Here is a 19,290-nt window from a genome sequence, read left to right as displayed (position 1 = left end):
ATCTAGCAAAATTAAAAAATTTTATTGGCATGTCAAAGTTTGGAAGTTGCAGCAATGGCACGTGTGTAAGCTTGTCCTTCAAAATGTCAAAGGACTCCTCTTGTGCGTGACCCCAATGGAAGACCACACCTTTCTTAGTCAACTCACGTAAGGGGGCAGCAATGGTGCTGAAATCCTTGACAAAGTGGTGGTAAAATCCTACAAGACCAAGAAAACTTCTCACCTGTGTGATGGATTGGGGAACCGGCCAGCTCTTTATGGCTTCAATTTTCATCTCATCCACTTCAATTCCCTGTGGAGTAACAACATAGCCAAGAAAAGAGACTCAATCCGTGCAAAAGATGCACTTCTCAAGGTTACCAAATAAATGTGCATCACGTAAAGCATTAAAAACAACACATAAGTGAGCCATATGTTCATCCAAAGACTTGCTGTAAATCAAAGTATCATCAAAGTAAACCACCACAAATCGGCCAATAAAAGCTCTTAAAACTTCATTCATTAAGCGCATGAAAGTGCTAGGTGCATTAGTCAAACCAAAAGGCATTACTAACCACTCATACAACCCGAATTTAGTTTTGAAAGCTATTTTCCATTCATCACCAAGCTTCATTCTAATTTGGTGGTAGCCACTATGCAAGTCAATCTTTGTGAAAATTATAGAACCACACAACTCATCAAGCATGTCGTCAAGCCTAGGAATAGGATGATGATATCGAATAGGAATATTATTGATGGCTCTACAATCAACACACATACACCAAGTACCATCTTTCTTAGGGACCAAAATTACTGGAACGGCACAAGGACTAAGGCTTTCACGTACATACCCGCGGTCCAAAAGCTCTTGGACTTGCCGCAAAATTTCCTAAGTCTCCTTGGGATTGGTTTGATAAGCAGCACGGTTTGGCAATGTCGCTCCTGGAATCAAGTCAATTTGATGTTCTATCCCTCTCATAGGTGGCAGCCTGGGAGGTATCACAGCTGGAAAAATGTCCTCATACTCCTGCAAAAGTTTAGTGATAGCAGGAGGTATCGAGCTAGCAACATCATCAAGAGAAAACAAAGACTGTTTGCACATCAAAGTATAGCAAACATCATCATCAGAAATTTCAGCAAGGTCATATTTTCTTGCAAGCATAACACCACCCTTCAATTTAATTCCCTCGGCCTTAGAACTAGATATGGGCTTATCCTTTTTAGGTGGGTAAACAGAATTAGCAACTTGCTGATTTTTAGATTTAGCAACTAGCAGCTCATTCTTTATCAGCTTGTACGATTTCAGCAGGTGTCATAGGTAGCAAAGTAATTTTCTTTCCTTTATGCACAAAAGTGTATTTATTACTTCTACCATGGTGTATAGCATCATTATCAAATTTCCAAGGATGACCCAATAAAAGTGAACAAGCTTCCATAGGTACCACACCACAATCAACAGAATCAGCATAAGAACCAATGGAAAAAGAAACTCGGCAAGTTTGTTACCTTAGCTTTTCCAGCATCATTAAACCACTGAATATGGTATGGATGGGGATGTGGTCGCGTGGTCAAGCCAAGCTTATTGACCAAATCAGAACTTACCAAATTATTACAGCTACCTCCATCAATGATGACACGTGCTCGACGGTTGTTGACGATGAAAAAAATCTGGAACAAGTTATGGCATTGTAGCTTCGCAGGTTGTTGCACTTGTGTGCTGAGCACTCGCTGCACAATGATGCTCCTGAAGGTCGTCGTGTCCTCACTACCAAAGACATCGCCGCCCTCCTCATCAACTTCAGCTTCTTCATCCTCTTCAATGTCGGAGGTGCTGATGTAACCATCTTCTATAGCAATGTATGCCCGCTGACTAGGGCAATCCTTCTGCACATGACCAAATACATGGCAGCAGTGGCACTGAATGCCAGTTGTGCGTCCCGTCGAAGCAACGGAGGAGGCACTCTTGGAAGGTTCATGCAAAGACTTTTTACCTGAATTTGAAGGTCATGCAGGAAGTGGTTTTAGCATTGCAGCAACTCTAGAAGCTGCTGGACGCTTGCTCACTGGTGGGGGCGCTCGAAAAGAGGATGGCTTGGACAACCCCGAAGATGGCGCCGAGCGTGGCATGTATGTGGTACCGACCTTGCTCTGGCCATGCAAATCACGCCCTTGCAACTCCTTTTCTGCAAGCATAGCAAACTGAAACAACTGGTTGACAGTGTTAAATTCCTTATAATCAGTTAGGTCCTGAATTGCATGCCTCAAACCCGAGTAAAAACAACAAATAGAATCCTCAGGGCCCTCCACTATGCTACAACGCATCAAACCCTTTTGAAGCTCACCATAATAATCCTACACAGATTTATCTCCCTGTTCTAAGCACACCAATTTCTTACGCAAGTCTCTATGATAGGATGGTGGAACAAATCTATCATGCATAGCGACCTTAAGTTCTTCCCATGTACTAGGTGAAGCACCCTCTGCAGCTCACCCGGTCCACCAAAGGATAGCAAAATCTTTAAACTCACTAGTGGCCTATCTAACTCTATGTTGCTCAGGCACAAGGTAGGCACTAAATTTCTACTCTATTGTCATCCAATCAAGGTATCCCTCAGCATCATAAAGACCTGAAAAAGATGGTATGGTAAATTTAATCTTAGCATAGGGATCATTGGGCACACGATTATTATTACCTTGATGATGATGATTGTGGCTTTGAGCGCCACCCATACTTGTCATGTTGGTGCGAAGACGACATCGTAACCGTGCTTGTCGGGTAGCTGCTTCATCAACATTACCGTTGGCATCATACACCACGTCCTTTGGCAGTTGTCCACCGGTGCTGCTATCGTTCCTATCTTCATTGGTCGGTTGACGAATTTCCAATGCAACAACCCTGTCGGTTAGCATGGACACCTGTTTGTCCAACCTCTCCATGATTTTGCTGAGGTTGAGTTCAATGAGCGCGTCAGTGACAGCCTTGGTGACTGCCTCCATCTCCTTCTAAGCATTGTCTACAACAGATTGTAGTTACTCTTGGCTAACACACTCCTTGAAGTCCTTGAGAGTCTTATCTCCATCATTATCTGCCATTGTAGACACAAAAACAGCAACAAATAGTGAAGGTTATCCCTAATAATCCTACTACGCAGTTAGAGTGGTGCCTCTCAAGATCACAGCAAAAGGAAGCACCTTACCAAGCTCTTACAAGGTTCTTACCAGCAAGGCAAGTGATACCTGAAACTAACAATTCTTGTTGCCTCTTATGCTCACGTCAAAATAGTAAGCTATCATATCAAAGTGCACTTTCCTTACTAAGGCTTGTGCAAAGATCAGGCTAGCAACTAATCAAAACTGTTCTATCACAAATTTGAAAGATGATCACAACTCTAGCAAAGGAACCAATCTACTATGCGCCAACACACAAAGATGACTTAAACCAAGCCACAAAAAAAGACCTAGGAACAATGAACACAATGACACAACGAGGGACTAAAATTTAGAAAAGCAATCTGAAAAGAAAAATTGTGAGGCACAAAAAGGTTATAGGACAACGGAATAGTTTTTTTTGTAGGCTTTTCGTGGACAGTGGGGAGAAGGCGAAATCAAAGACTAACTAGGGTAAGGGCAAACATGATGGTAAACCTATCTTTGAATACCACTTAATGTGAACAAGGGTTTCCAATCTTCTAAAAGGTTCTGATTGTAGGAGGTATGCCCTAGAGGCAATCATACAGATGATGATATTCCATTTGTATCCATGATTTATATTGTGTTCCTTGAATATCCATTAAAGGCTACTTGAATTGACTTGCAATTATGTGAATTGTATGTGAAACTCTTTACTTGTATGGTTATTCTAAAGTCGTCCCTAGTCGGAGTTCATGTGAGGACACACATGAATATTAGACTAGCACATGTATTAGTTGATGACTATGTTTCACAAGTCATGGACATGGAGATGTCAAACCAATAATGTGGGCATGTGTAGAGACATGTGCTAGGACTGACCCAACACGAGAAGTAGTTCTCTCTTTACACAACATGTATGCTTTGTCCTTAGACCTGAGATTGTCGCATGTACTCAAGATGTGGATCGACTTACTTAGGGGCTATCAAACGCTACACCGTAATAGGGTAGTTAAAAAGGTAGCTTTCGGGTTTGTCAAGAAGCATGCTGTGAGGCATGGTCAAGAAAGATGGGATTTGCCCCTCTCTAATTGAGAGTGATATCTCTGGGCCCCTCGAGTGATCGGATCCGAAAATGCATGGCCATGCTATGTACAGTTAAAAGTTAACCTACAAAGAGATTCCGAATCATAGGATTGAGAAAGAGCGGTCAGCTTGGAGCTAGACCAAATATCATGAGGCAAAGGGAATAGCATGTACGTGATATCATGACGGTTCATCTGATATGATCTTTGTGTGCGTATAGGAGTTGGCACGTCTTGCTCGAGGCCGCTACCGACTATTGGGCCGAGTAGGAGTACTCGGGCCATGTCTATACATATCCAAACCCATAGGGTCACACACACATCCGAATTGGATCAGGTTTAGGAGTACTAATGGGCCTTGGACCCAGAGGCCCATCAGGAACCTCTATAAATAGAGGGGTGGAGGCGCCCTAGGGTTTTTACCCTTGACAACTTTTGGCTAAAGCATAGTCTCCGCGCCTCCCACGCCCTCGCCTGTTGCAACTCGCGGACCTAGCAGTCCAGCTTGCGACGCTTCCTCCCTACACGTGTGGATACCTTGGAGGTGTTGCACCTGCAGCACTTGGACGAGCCGCCGACGAGCCACGACAAGTTGATGATGAGCCGCGGCATGAGAACAACCTCGCTGTATGTGGACGAGCTGCTGAGGAGCTGCTTGATGTCGACGCGATCGACTACGTGTTCAACTACGCTAATCGACTTCGCTGCCCTAACGCGATTCTATATCTTCCGCACCAGTCCGTCGAGTGGTAATCCCGTGATCCATATACGATAGTTTTCCTGGTTTATGTGGTAGAAAAAATTTATTTTGCACTAGTGTAGCCTACCTCGTATCCCAACACTGATAACTCTCGATTTAATGGAGTCGCCACACAAATCGATCCGGCTTCTAAACAACACGTTCTGAACCCCACAATCGCAGCACTACATCTCCTCAGGTTATCGACCAGAGATGCACGGTCGACCTCGCCAAGAAGGCTAATCCTTGCCTACGAATCGAAGAACACAAGCAAGAACAAGAAAGATTGCAACTGAATTTGCAGATGAATGAATAATCTCAAAAGTTGGGGTCTCACAAACCGATGCCATGGCGAAACTGTTCTTGACAGAATAATCTAAGCAAAACCCAAACCCTAATGGATGGACAACGACTGTTTATGACGACCTTAGGGTCGTGCAAGACCCCTTGGACGCACCCCTAATGGTTCCAATGTTGGAGGTATGCCCTAGAGGCAATCATAGAGATGATGATATCTGATTGTATCCATGATTTGTATATTGTGTTCATTGAATATCCATTAAAGGCTACTTGAATTGATCTGCAATTATGTGAATTGTATGTGAAACTCTTTACTTGTATGGTTATTCTAAAAGTTGTCCCTAGTCGGAGTTCATGTGTGGACACACATGAATTAGTTGATGACTATGTTTCACAAGTCATGGATATGGAGATGTCAAACTAATAATCTAGGCATATGTAGAGACATGTGCTAGGACTGACCCAACATGAGAAGTAGTTCTCTCTTTACACAACATGTACGCTTTGTCCTTAGACCTGAGATTGTCGCATGTACTTAAGATGTGGATCGACTTACTTAGGGGCTATCAAACGCTACACCGTAACAGGGTAGTTAAAAAGGTAGCTTTCGGGTTTGTCAGGAAGCATGCTGTGAGGCATGGTCAATCAAGATGAGATTTGCCCCTCTCTGATTGAGAGTGATATCTCTGGGTCCCTCGAGTGATCGGATCCGGAAATGCATGGCCATGCTACGTACGGTTAAGAGTTAACTTACAAAGGGATTCCGAATCACAGGATCGAGAAAGAGCGGTCGGCTTGAAGCTAGACCAAATATCGTAAGGCAAAGGGAATAACATGTACGTAATGTTGTGACGGTTCATCTGATATGATCTACGTGTGCGTATAGGAGGTGGCACGTCTTGTTAGAGACCGCTACCGACTATTAGGCTATGTAGGAGTACTCAGGCCATATCTATACGTATCCGAACCTATAGGGTCACACACTTAAGGGGCTGGAAGCCCAATTCGGATATGATCCGAGTTGGATCAAGTTTATAAGTACTAATGGGCCTCGGACCCAGAGGCCCGTCAGGAACCTCTATAAATAGAAAGGGGGGACGCCCTAGGGTTTCATCCCTTTTGGCTGAAAACAGATCTGCCGCGCCTCCCACGCCCTCGCCCTGTTGCAACTCGCGGATCTAGCAGTCCGGCTTGCGACGCTTCCTTCCTGCACGTGTGGATACTTAGAAGTGTTGCACCTGTAGCACTTGGACGAGCCGCTGACGAGCCGCCGACGAGCCGACGATGAGCCACAGCACGAGGACGACCTTGCTGCACGTGGACGAGCTGCTCGACGTCCACGTGATCGACTACGTGTTCGACTATGCTAATTGACTTCGCTACCCCAACACGATTCTACATCTTTCACACCAGTGCGTCAAGTGGTAATCTTGTGATCCATATACGTCAGATTTCCTGGTTTACGCGGTAGAAAAATTTTATTTTGCGCTAGTGTAGCCTACCTCGTATCCCAACATCCAACACGATACAAGGCCCAAAGACCAAAATATGGCGTTGCAGCACCGAAACAGATTCTGGACATCGAATTGTTTGGACGATTCCTGATGACTCTTGATGAATTTGGGCCTAAAACTAGTTCCGAGCCCGTATGCGACCTGGTTATCCGTTTTAGCGCAAACTGCTCCTGGACTTCAAGGCAGACTCAAAGTCGACTTGATTTGGACCTCCAACTTGACTTGCACGCCCTTGCTAGTCCTCGCCACCTTGAATTCCTTCTCCAAGTATCTCCTAGCCCTCTCCTTGGTTCCTAATCACAATATAATCATTAGGTAGCAATCTATTCTAGGAACGAGCTTACCTCTAAATTCGATTGTCGCGCGCGAGCTCTAGTGATTAGACCTTGAAAGATCAACGGAGGATTGTTGTATGTATTCGAAGGAGTGATGTCCTCATCACTAAGATGCTGGATCTCGCCAGCTCTTTTCCTTAGCTTGCACCAAGGAGAAGGGTGAGCGGTACCTCCAAGCCGGCGCCGTCGTGAAGCCTTCACAAGAGGCGGCAATAAGGTTTCTGGGCAGCGCAACTGCGCGACCACTCGAATCAATCGACTACATTCAACGCTGCCACATCGACGATATGCACTACACCGAGTAACCCTGCAGCAAGTCTACATGAGGATGGAGCGCATGATCTGTAAGTCCATAGATTTGATCTGTTACAGTTTGGGTTACATTATATGCAGGAAGGTTACGTGCTTAGAAGTTTTGGTTACATCTATTTTGCTTATGCTGTTTTTACACACCGTTTATATGAAATATGTTAAGGGTTACGACTGTCTGTTTGAATCTAGAATTTGATTACATAGTAGTAGCGAGTTAGTTATCATTACAATTCTACTGGAGTTCAGAATCCATGAAACTTTCTATTGGAATATTTGATACAACATAGGAAAAAACATAGAAATTTGATTATTTGAGGAGAGAGACATAAAGTAAAATTTCCAACAGGTTGGACCTCGTATAAGATTTTTTAAATTTCGTAGAAATTCTATAGAATTCTTGGATGCCCAATTCTTTATTTTCAAGAAATTGATCGGAAAATTTCCTATAAAAACTAAATCCTACAAAATACCTATAGAAACTAAATCCTACAAAATTGCTGGTGAATCCTTTATTCCCAAGGAGCTTTATTGTCAATTCATTCCGTTCCAAATTACTATTCATTTTGACTTTTCTAGGTACACCCCTTATGATATGCATATAGATATATATGTCTAGATATATAGCAAAAGTGATGTATTTAGATCCTATTTGGTTCTATGGGACTTGAACCAATGGGACTAAAGTTTAGTCCTTCTCTTTTGGCCTCTTTTAGTCCCTAAACTTCCAAACAGAGGGACTAAATGGAGGATTAAAGGGATTAGTCCTCTAGTTCCTTGGAGGTGATTAAAGGGGACTAAAGGCCCAAGAAGACATCCCTGCAATGGAGGACTAAAGGGATTAGTTCTCTAGTCCTTTGGGGTGATTAGAGGGGACTAAAGGCCCACAAGGACACCCCTGCCTCTCATTATTGCAGTTTGGGATACAGATTTTGTGCATTGATCAGATATTTTGATCCTTGTTCATCTATTTTAATAATCTTTAATCCCTGAATCCTGAATCCTGTTTGACTGACTAAACTTTATCCGGAACTAAAGGAACCAAACTCCGGATAAAGGAACCAAACAGAAAAGTCTAAACGTAGGGAGTACATGACTACATAGTGGTGTCACGGTGAGTCGGTGATTCGTAATCCCATACGCCCTGCCGCCCTGCTCCGACCTTCGCGTCCCCCTGGCGACTTCCCCTTTGCTCCTTGCCCACCGGCTCAGCTCGCACGCCGTCCCACGCGCTCCCCCTCCTCCTCGGCTAGCGCTACTCCGCCTCCGTAACCACCGTCGACCCGCCCCCCTAGCGGATTGGAGCAGAGATCCATTAGGAACCTCGTCGGTTGGGGAAGAAGACCCGCCCCGCCGGAGATGGCAACGGGACCTCCTCGCCGGGCTAGGGGAGACGTAAGTATCGAGTCCCTGGCGCGGCCGGTAGCTGTCGACCACCGCATCAGCATCCAGTACTACTTCCGCATCGCTGACAACCTCCTCCGCCAGGTGCCCTATGATCGATTCCCCTCCCCTTCTTGTGCAAGACTTGTTAGCTTTGCGTGTTTAAGTGGTAGCTTCGGATTCGAGCGCGTGTTCCAGTGAACTGGCAGAATACCGTAATTTTGGGAAATTAACACTCAGAATGTGTTGAATTCCGGTGCTTTTTTCGTGGTTTCCGCAGGCTGATGTGTATCGGGAGGAGAATAACCTTCTGGACCTGTACATCATCCTCCTAAGATATTCGAGGTGAGGTGTCAGCTGAAATCTTCGCAATTGCTTGTCAACATTGTCAGCTTGGATGTTAATGCCTTAATGGAGTGTTTGGTTTGAGGAATGGAGTGATCCATCACCTTCTCATTCCTCACCTTTTTTTGTTTGGTTGGATGATGAAATGGTTTCATCCTTCACCAGCTATTCCTTCACAAACACATAGTTAACTTAATAATCAGAGTTCGTCTCATCCCACCGAAATTCATGGGGATCACCACATGATGGACAGTGCCATACTAGATGAGGTGGTTCACCAAACCAAACATGCTATAAACGTTATCTCTGTTCATTGGCAGCTTGTTGCTTGAAACGATACCCAAGCATCACGATTACAATGCATTTAAGGCGAGAGAAAAGGAATTCCTGAAGAAAGGTCCCCACAACTCTCAGGTATCGCCTAGCTACCTTTTGTTTACTGTTTTTAGGGTTCTTAGATAGGGATACTTTCTTTTTTCTTTAGACACACATTTTATCATGATTAGAATGCGGAACTCAAGCACTTCAGGATCAGTGTCTTGTTGAACCCAAGCATAGTTTCCAAAAGTTCTCTCTCTTTTTTCGAGTGGCTGAAATTGTTTTCTTTTGTTGTAGAAACTTCGTAGTGTTCTCAATGAGCTAGAATCCCTCAAGCCAGTTGTTCAGCAACAATTTTCCAACCGTAATTGCGGGGGTGCAGAGGAACCTAACGGTGTAAATGGAACCTATGCTGCAAGTAGTGGGATGGAGCAGTATATCCCAAGCCCATATATGCCAAAGGTACACAAGTCATTGGATGGCATTTTCCATCGTTTGCATCAGGTGTTATGTGCTTTAAATTGTCAATTTATTGTTCTGGGTGTCTGGCCATAGTTTTACACTCCTCTTCATTCACAGTCATTGGCTGGAGGCCCTACTGGACTACTGCAGAAATCGTTCTCTAGTTCAAAGCATCAAACAACATCATTGCAGAATGTTCAACCTGAGAGGCAACTAATCAAACCGTAAGTTCTGATGTGCTGCAACACCGTTGCCTTGAGCTGTAACTAGATTAGCAGATATATGAGATTTCAGATTGAAAGTTGGTTACAATCTTGTATTTGTATCAGTGTTTCAAAGGCGTCGCGTAGGCATCTGGGCGGATCCAGCTCGCCTTGGGGAACCTGTCTGCCTTGTCGCCTGGGGGTCGCCTAGGCGATAAGGCATGCACAGATTTCCAAGGTCGCCTTATCGCCTTTAAAACACTTATTTGTATAACTGCAGAAAATCAGTTGAATTATTCACTGGATTCACCTTGAAATCAGTTAGTTAATGAATTTTACTTGGGTAGGCTTATAGAGATTGCCTTGTTGTTATGAGTGCTCATGTTTGGTTCAAAACTCGTAGTCATAGGTGTTCTCACTTAGCTCTGGAGGCATTTTATGGATTTAGAATCATATGGTTCTGTGCTTTGAAAATTCACAACGAAAAATCATAGATGAAAAAAATGATATATAGCATTTGTTCTTGCAAACTTTTCTGCTAAATAAATTTTCATATGCTCTGTAATTATACAACTAGGACACTCTTGTACTGTTAGAATATATCTGCTTCACTTTTTTACAGACACTCAGGGCCATATCTTTTATCAAATTTGCTAGGGCACATATTCTAATATTTTACATCTCCTTTTTAGGTGCACTAGCATTTTTGTAAAAAAAAAAGCTTATATGATCCTTTCATATTATTTGCTTCTCAGTAAAATTTACGAATAACATAAGCAAGTGTTTCACTTGGCAGGAGTGAGCTGTCTTTACTCTTGATGATATTTTTCTGAGCATTGCCTAGGATTGGTCATGCAATGCACTTATTTTTATGCGAGCACATTGTACTTTATACTTAAATAAACCAGATTGAATGCATTCCTTTCTTTAGTTCCTCTGTTATTTTACCTAACTTCATATAGCTTTTAATAATTCTTTTTGTTAATAAATAAATATTCGCATAGTTTTTAATAATTCTTTTTGTTAATAAATATATCTTGAACACTTTTTGTTAATAAATACAGACATGTTTTTCATTTACTTTGTTACTTATGCAGATATTCCACTTTGCCTTATCCAAAAGAGGAAACACTATCAAGACACTCGATACTAGGACCAAATGGGCTTCATGGCCAATGGGCAGGCCCTGTTACTGGTATCAGGGTATATATTTTTTTATTTTTTCTAGTTGTATTTCCTTTTGTGTATGCTTGAGTATAATGATTGGCATTTGTGTTTCGCTCATGCCTGTTGCAGATTGAGTATCCACGTAATCCTGAATTAACCCAAACTGATATCTCAAGGTGAGAACTTGGACAGTCTATAGCTTATCCTGAGTAAAAAAGCAGTCCGTAATATGAACATACGAGTTACGTTCAGATGACATAACCTTATCTTTCCATTGTTTCTGCAGTTTAGTGCCATCAATCTTAAACCAGGACAGCTTGCACGGTCCCATTACAGTATCGCAGGACAAAAATGATGATATGCTGTCTGTTCTCTCACTTGATGATGGCAGATGGTCTTTACCAGTAGAAGAACCAGCCTCAGTGTCTCCTGGTTTGGAAGCAGAGTTTTCCCAGCTGAATATTAGACAACCTTCTCCCTTTCCTGTCCTAGCTCAGGTGCATTCTGAACGTGGACCAATTCCTCCATCAAGAGTTGCTGATCCAAGACCAGGACTTGCTATCTCTGACACCGGATGCTATCAGAATTTGCATGTGGTAATCTCTTAATGTAGATTTTCATTTTCTTTATTTCTTTTGGCGCTATGATCCCAGATCCACTACATTTCAGCAAAGATATGCATGAGTATGTTTTTTGTTTCAAAACAAAACACATGGGTATGATTCTCTTTACTATATCTTATACTTGGTTTGTGGTGATTTAATTTTACCATTTATCCAGCCAGTGGCATTAATGGAGTGCTTCCTAAGGGTTGCTGAGGCAAATACCACAAAAAATTTGGAAACCTGTGGGATTCTCGCTGGTTCCCTGGTATGTGCCTTGCCCAAAAAGCAAATGAAAATAGTTTTGTATATGGCTGTATCATTAACAATTTCTTTTGTAGAAAAAACGAACTTTTTATGTGACGACACTGATAATTCCTAAGCAGAAATCAACATCAGATTCAGTAAGTTGTTATTTTATGCTGTTACATACTCCTTATTTGCTCCTTTTCGCCATTAGATATTGGCTCTGACCTGGGCTATTTTCTAAATAATTGTCCATTCACTAGGAGCTTCTGAAAAATATCATCTTCAGTTTACTGATCATTTTTAGAAATCTATGGAGTTAACACTAGGGTTTTGTATCTGTTGTCTGCAACTTCACGGAGTTGCTTACATGTTGCAATGCAGTCTCCAAAATGCATTTTTTTCAGAATACTAGAATTACTTTTCCCTTAATTTTCCAGTGTCAGGCTACAAATGAAGAAGAAATTTTTGAAGTTCAGGATAAGGGCTCACTTTTATCTCTTGGTTGGATTCATGTAAGTCCAACACTTGGTTTAGTTGCTGTGATTTTGTTGATCAAGTCAATAAATTACTTGTGTTTATTTAGACCAAGTGTCTATTTCTAATTTTTATGTCGTATTATGTATTTATATTGAAGGAGCACAGCTGAAAAAGATGCTCTAATCCAACACTATTTTCGCTACTTTTCACTTAACGAGCCTAAAGTCACGCTTACACAGAATATCTGATAATAACCACACTGCTTAAGCTGCTATGAAAGTGTCTATTTCCACCCATTCACTGTGATGCTCTGCTGCTTTTGGTTATTATTTTTGTTTATTATGGAGCAATAAAATAAAGATGACATTAGCTGCTCCCAAACACAGCATGTTATTTAATCGTGTGGTGGGTAATTTCTACATGTTACCATTTTAGCTGTCAAACTTCCATAACTTTGACCAGTAACATATACAAAACTATATAGGCTATAGGTTTATCACATGAAAACAATACTCCCTCCATCCCAAAATACTTGTCACTTTAGCTTTGTCCTAAGTCAAACATCTTTAACTTTGATCAAGTTTATAAAAAAATATGTAAATTTCCACAATACTAAATAAATACACTATCAATATATATATTTCATGCTGAAGTTTAATAAAACTAACTTAATATTATGGATGCTGGTACTTTTTTTCCTTATACTTGGTCAAAGTTAAACAAGTTTGACTTAGGACAAAGGCAAAGTGACAAGTAATTTGGGATGGAGGGAGTAACTTTAGATTTTTTTTCCGAACGACTCAGGAGAACTGCGTGTCATTTCATTAAGATAGAAAAGAAAGTACAAAAGAGAAGGGGAGCCCCCCCCCCCCCCCCTCCACCCCCACCCCAACTTAGTACAGAACACACCCCACACACCCAAACACAAGAAAACTGAAAATTAATGCACGTCAAAAAAGAGGTAGAACACCAAGACCACCACCTCAAACTTTAGATTTGCTGCAAGAAATACCTGCAAAATCAATATTGTTGTTTTTTTTAACATATTAGTATGAAAACTAATTGTAAAAGTTGTGTGTTACAAGCTGTCCCTTTTCTAATGCATCATGTTCTTATAAAGTGTTTTTTTTTCTATTTAGCATCATCTATTATTGCAACGGTCAACTTTATAGGAATGTAATACTGTAATTAGTTTACTAATGTTGTTGTTTTTTGTCATTCTTCCAGACCCATCCAACACAGACCTGCTTCCTATCTTCCATTGATCTTCATAATCATTATGCGTATCAGGTAAGCACTGTACCTTGTTTCTGTGCATTCACAATTATAACTGTTATTTGTATTGTTCTCAGCACTTAAAGATGCCATTGTCCTGTAAATGTTTTCGTTCCTGAAGTAAAGGTTTTTGTAAATGCATATACAGTTTATTTGTTGGAGTAGCAGACTAGCAGCAGCAGCTCTAGAATGAGCAAAGGGAAGAACAGGGACGCTAACTCAGTTCTAGTTTCCTAAAGCACTAGCTCTTTTCTTTAGATTGCATATATATAGCTGCTGCTGCAGGGTCTGTGCATATATAACTCTTGTAGTAGCAGCCATTGTCTCTCAGTTGCAAATGCATACTATCCAGATTAGGATAATACTAGTAGTACTTAGATAATAAAATGCAGCAAGCAATTGCAGCTCCAAAGACTACTGTGTACGTGTGTGTTCTTGTGTGAGCTTTCCTGGCTACCTGTGAGGCCTTGGCTATCATAGATCTAATAAATTGGTCTTGGCTTGTTCTGCATGTGCTATGATTTCGCTTGAAACAAGTATCAGGAAGATTGACTTTTGCTAGGAGTCATATCTTATTTACATGTTTTTGTTTCCAGCATAACATAGGTTTTATAAAGTGTAAAATGATGGGTTTTTTTTGTTATTTATATCTTTATTATTGTGACTTCTGAAATGTCTTTAGCATGATCACAAATTCTGTGGTGAAGCACATCCTGGTGTACTTTGTTTTCTTTTTGCAAATACTCTCTCCACATTTTTATTTCAAAATTGTTTGAGCAATTTATTTTGTTTGACCTGATGTTTTTTCTCATCTTGGTGGCTACAGATCATGCTACCTGAAGCAATTGCCATTGTTATGGCACCAACTGACACAACAAGGTACTTGTTCCAGTGATGTTACATCTTACTTTTTGGGCAATGTAGTTTAGCAGGCTAAAGTTCAGATTAACAATGCTAATATTAATAATATGGATAAACGCTAAATTTATTTCTCTTTAAGCTTCTATTTCAACTTTTTGTTCAATATTTAATGTTAGACCATGGATGGATGCTATTTTTATTTTTCTTAACAAAAACTCAACCAACCAAGGAGGAACCTAGGTGGCAATGTATGAAATAGGCACCCAAATTTGAGTCAAAGAGGACTAGATCTAGGATGATTTGGGTGTACTATGGTCATCCACACTTCTCAACTGAGCTAGGCTGAATTGTCATCATCCCTTGTCCATAATTCAATTTCTTGCTGCAAATTGTGTTTGACTATTAAGGAAAGCATTCAGAAATCATCGACGCCCTTATCTATCTGTTCCTTTTGTTAGTTCTCATTGTTGTAGAATATCGTTTTATTAACTTCTTGGCAGTATAAATTGGGTGAAGCTCCTAAGTACAGCTATTTTGTTGAACATCCTGTTGTATATTTCTGTAGTATGATTATTTTGTTATGTTTGCTTTGAACAGAAAGCACGGCATATTTCATCTCACGGATCCATGTGGCTTGGGTGTAATCCATGATTGTGATGCTACTGGATTCCATCCTCATGAGGAGCCCCAAGATGGTACGCCAATCTACGAACATTGCTCCCATGTGTACATGAACCCGAATGTTAAGTTTGAGATGGTCGACCTCCGTGAAGTGTGAGAAGCCATGGTTCCCTTTTGGCATAAATCGTCAGTTATACTTCTACTGAACCACAAAGTTTATTCACTTTTACTGATGCTAAAAGAATATTGAGTACAGACGACTTTTTCAAATCCAAGACCCACAGCAGTTTGTACGTAGCTACTTTTTCCCATTTTTATGTACAGAATTTTTGTATTGAATGGAGGCTTCGTTTATATCGGGTAAGTGACATCAATCTAGGCACCATGGCATGTTGGGAGAGCTCTTAGCTTCGTTTTATGCTATTTTAACTGTTATTTTATCTTTTATTTATTACTTACCTTTTCTTTTTCTTTATAATACATGTGTTCTATTTCTTGGTGGGGATGTGGTGCTGCTAGTTTTACCTTGGGTTATGAGTCCATTGTTGGATTGCTCATTCTCATCAAACATCAATATTGTGTTAGTTTTGTTGGTTGTCCGTGCAGAAAACGTCAGCAAATGGAAGGGCTACATCTGAGTCAAACTTATTCCTGTTTCAGAACATGAGGCATTTTATTCGGATGAGTCACTTTGGTACATTTTAATCAACACACAATTAATTATTATAAAAAATGTTTAGTGTAAAAAATGTGACTAGATTCATTTTGAAATGCGTTTCTAATTTTTTTTAGATATAAATGACACGTTGTGACAAAGCAATGACCCGAGTCTAATTTTGAAGATGAGGATAACAACGGAAGGAATACTCGCATGACCTGCTCTTACAAGTGTTGAATAACATAAGGTCTCATGCTCATTTCTGATCAAACCATATCGGCAATCACATGGTTGAATATTGCCGTGGTTCCGTCCGCCTGCAATCAGTGACGCACGGCCGTAGCTAGATCATGGTCATGAGATAGGAAGCGGTGCAGAGAAACCGGATTCAACAAAGCTTCTGGAACACAAACATTCTGAAAGTACGAGGCTTCAGCATGGAGTTATAAATGAAACGATGGGAGTTACTCTCTCCATTCCAAATTATTATATCATTTTATCTATTTTTTTTATACATCTAGATGTATATTATCTCTAGATACATAAGAAATGACCTTCCATCCAGCTACAAATATCTCGGTCGTTTTTTGACCCGGGACTATACTCGGGACTAAAGGAGTTTTAATCTCGGATCAAACGACCACCACCGATGGAGGCTCTTTACTCCCAGTTGGTAATATCAACTGGGCTTAACAAGCCTCCTTTAGTCCCGATTGTAATGGTCATATCTCACGAGGGAATCTGGTGGAGCATTTAGTTCTGACTGGTAACACTAACCAGGACTAAAGGCCATCCATTTAGTCCCAGTAGGTGTTTCTAGCTGGGACTAAATATTGGCCTTTAGTTCCAGTTGGTGTTACCAACCGGGACTAAAACGCCCGTTCTATAAAAATCAGCTTCTTCCTCCTACAGATCGAACCACTCAGACCGAGAGCTCGGGCTCTTTCTCCATGGCGACCAAGCAAGGGAGGTGCTGTCCGATTTTTTTCTCAATTTCGTGAGGATTTCACTCATCCAAAGTGTTGTAAAGGTTAGCTACTTCATCCTCCCTTCATTTATTATTATTATGATTTATTTTATACTTTAGAGATAGAGAAAATTAAGTTTTTCAGGATAATAAAAAATTATATATTTAGAAATTTCAAAATGATTTATAAAAGAGGTACTAAGGAGAAGTGCACCGCATTGAATTCCACGTGGAATTATCGACCCATACTTAGTAGTGATATATAAGTGTATAGCAACTACCAACCAATTCTTTTTGGTAGGAGGGGATAGAAGCCCAATTTATATTAATTAGCTAGATTGGCGCACTATGCGCGGCGGTACATATATTTCAATTAAAAGTAATATAATTAAAGGTACTTAATATATAATCTTACAAAAAATGATGAGGGTCTCCAATCTCATAATAGATGTAAAGCCATTCTCAGTGGGTTCATTCTCTATAAATAATGTATCATGTTGTCATATATAAACATGACATCAGAGTTACGAAGAGGGAACAAATAAGTTTCATCCCTGAAGGGATCATCACACACTAAGAAGGGTGAATTGGTTGTTCTAAAAATTAAAACTCCAAGCACATATAGAAACATATTCCGATTTTCTATCAAGAGGTGCACTAGATTTTTCTGTGTTACTATCTCTACCATAAAAGAGTTTTGCACCCTACGTTCCAATCCCATAAACTACACATAGCAATTCTAGGAAAGGTAAGCGTGGAATGTAAAGAGGTAAATGAGTTAGAGAAGGTAAACTCCCAGCATAGCAACACGATGATTTTTACCAAGGTATCGGAAAGCAAAACTTTCCATTAGTTCTCGTTGTTGGAGCCCCTCTCAAGGAAATGCCCACGCAAGGGCATAAGCTTCCCGGTCAAGTAACTCCGTAGGATAGCTGACGGGCCTTCCCCACACGCAAGTGGGTCTCCACCTAGCCTCTCCCGGATGCTCCTCACCGCTATTCACTAGGTAGAGCTTTAGCAAAATGCCAAGGGCCTCTCCTCCCTTTCACTAGCACCGGCGCCCATTCCAACAAACATGGTTGGAGGGTCTCCCAAGACTTTAAAGACCCGGGTTTACAATTATTGGTGTGCGCAAGCACCGATAGCAAAGAGGTGTACAAACCTCACCTAACTCTAGGCTAAAACCTAAATCAATGTGCTAATAGACCTAAACTAGAACTAACCAAGACCTAAGCCTTATGCTATTTTCTTAATCTTCTCTTTAGCACTTTGGTGGATAGAGCACTTGTGTGTATGTGAGAACCAAGCCTATAACTTCTCCAAGCTCTAACACACTTCAAATGACCGAGCGATAGGGTATATATAGCCCCAGCTCCATGAACTAGCCGTTACATAGTCGTTGTAACTTTCTACGTATCACCGACTGATTCGGTGGTGCGCAGGAGTAGCACCGTATGAATCAAAGCAGCCTCCTTAGCTAGCCGTTGGGCAACTGACGCCCTGGCCCCATGGGTCCCTAACTGATTCGGTGCCTAGTCTTCATCATCACCGAATGGATCGGTAACACCTTTAAGCCATTGCCTTCCTTCGCCAACCATCACCGACTCAATCGCTACACTGACTATTGTGCCCACCGTATGAATTGATGAGGCCACAAATTCACTCCAAAAATCCTCCAGAGCCAATCTCGAGCCGAGCCGCTCACATCGACTGATTCAGTGGTGATCCACTATGTTCACCAAATGAGTTCGTGCACACAGTACACGTCCTTGACCCTCCTGCTATCCTTCTTGTCACCAACTGATTCGGTGACCTTATTGGTCATCATCGAAAGGGTTGGTGGATTGTGTCGGTGCATAGTTTTAACAGGATTCATTTCAAGTCTTCACATGTCTTTGTCCCGGCTTTATTACCATCATTTGTAACCTCAAAATAAGATTATCTCTGAATTTTTGCTATCATTTGGATGTCGTAGAATTCTTCTAAATCTTTCATTTTCTTCTCATTTTGATGGTTTTGTAATTCATGTTTGGGACCTATAAAACACCTACAAAGGTTTATCTTGCAAACACATTAGTCCTAATAACCATGTTGTCATTAATCACCAAAATCATTATGACTTAGGGTCATTTTCCTTACATGATATACTATATATTAAGTTAAATAAACAGACGAAAGTTTTTTCTGATGTATATTACGTCTAGTTCATGTAGCGTCCTTCTTTCCTGATTTGTATTTGTTTTTTAATGTTGTTTGACTATTTGTACTACGTGTAGAGTGCACGTCATGCATGTGTTTGTGAATTGACAATC

At 41.0% G+C, this 19,290-nt stretch overlaps 1 protein-coding gene and 1 pseudogene across 2 annotated transcripts; one reads left to right on the top strand and one right to left on the bottom strand.

Moving 5' to 3' along the window:
- Nucleotides 1-325: 325 nt before the first annotated feature.
- Nucleotides 326-2,976, bottom strand: LOC140222819 (uncharacterized; annotated as a pseudogene).
- Nucleotides 2,977-8,510: 5,534 nt separating this feature from the next.
- LOC117858111 (AMSH-like ubiquitin thioesterase 3) lies at nucleotides 8,511-15,753 on the top strand. 2 transcript variants are annotated; one of them, XM_034741113.2, is made up of 14 exons: nucleotides 8,511-8,878; nucleotides 9,054-9,118; nucleotides 9,439-9,532; nucleotides 9,734-9,898; nucleotides 10,016-10,122; nucleotides 11,199-11,304; nucleotides 11,398-11,444; nucleotides 11,555-11,864; nucleotides 12,049-12,138; nucleotides 12,212-12,274; nucleotides 12,557-12,631; nucleotides 13,824-13,886; nucleotides 14,698-14,750; nucleotides 15,330-15,753. In XM_034741113.2, the coding sequence occupies exons 1-14, from the start codon at nucleotides 8,750-8,752 to the stop codon at nucleotides 15,508-15,510; spliced, it is 1,548 nt and encodes a 515-aa protein (XP_034597004.1). In that variant the 5' UTR covers nucleotides 8,511-8,749; the 3' UTR covers nucleotides 15,511-15,753. The 2 variants fall into 2 exon arrangements, with proteins under 2 accessions (XP_034597004.1, XP_034597002.1); XM_034741111.2 differs by having other exon boundaries at nucleotides 9,734-9,940.
- The last annotated feature ends 3,537 nt before the right edge of the window (nucleotides 15,754-19,290 follow it).

Source organism: Setaria viridis, chromosome 5, assembly GCF_005286985.2.
Source record: "Setaria viridis chromosome 5, Setaria_viridis_v4.0, whole genome shotgun sequence".
Classification (NCBI taxonomy): Eukaryota; Viridiplantae; Streptophyta; class Magnoliopsida; order Poales; family Poaceae; genus Setaria; species Setaria viridis.
The sequence above is the reverse complement of the archived record's forward strand: the minus strand, read 5'-3'. Positions and strand labels throughout refer to the sequence as shown.

What these genes read in the sequence shown, in the direction of transcription:
- LOC117858111 (XM_034741111.2), top strand. Translation starts at nt 8,750, where the DNA reads ATGGCAACGGGACCTCCTCGCCGGGCTAGGGGAGACGTAAGTATCGAG. An exon ending in TTTTCCATCGTTTGCATCAG is followed by an intron (nt 9,941 to 10,015) that starts GTGTTATGTGCT and finishes CTTCATTCACAG; the next exon opens with TCATTGGCTGGAGGCCCTAC. An exon ending in GCTATCAGAATTTGCATGTG is followed by an intron (nt 11,865 to 12,048) that starts GTAATCTCTTAA and finishes CCATTTATCCAG; the next exon opens with CCAGTGGCATTAATGGAGTG.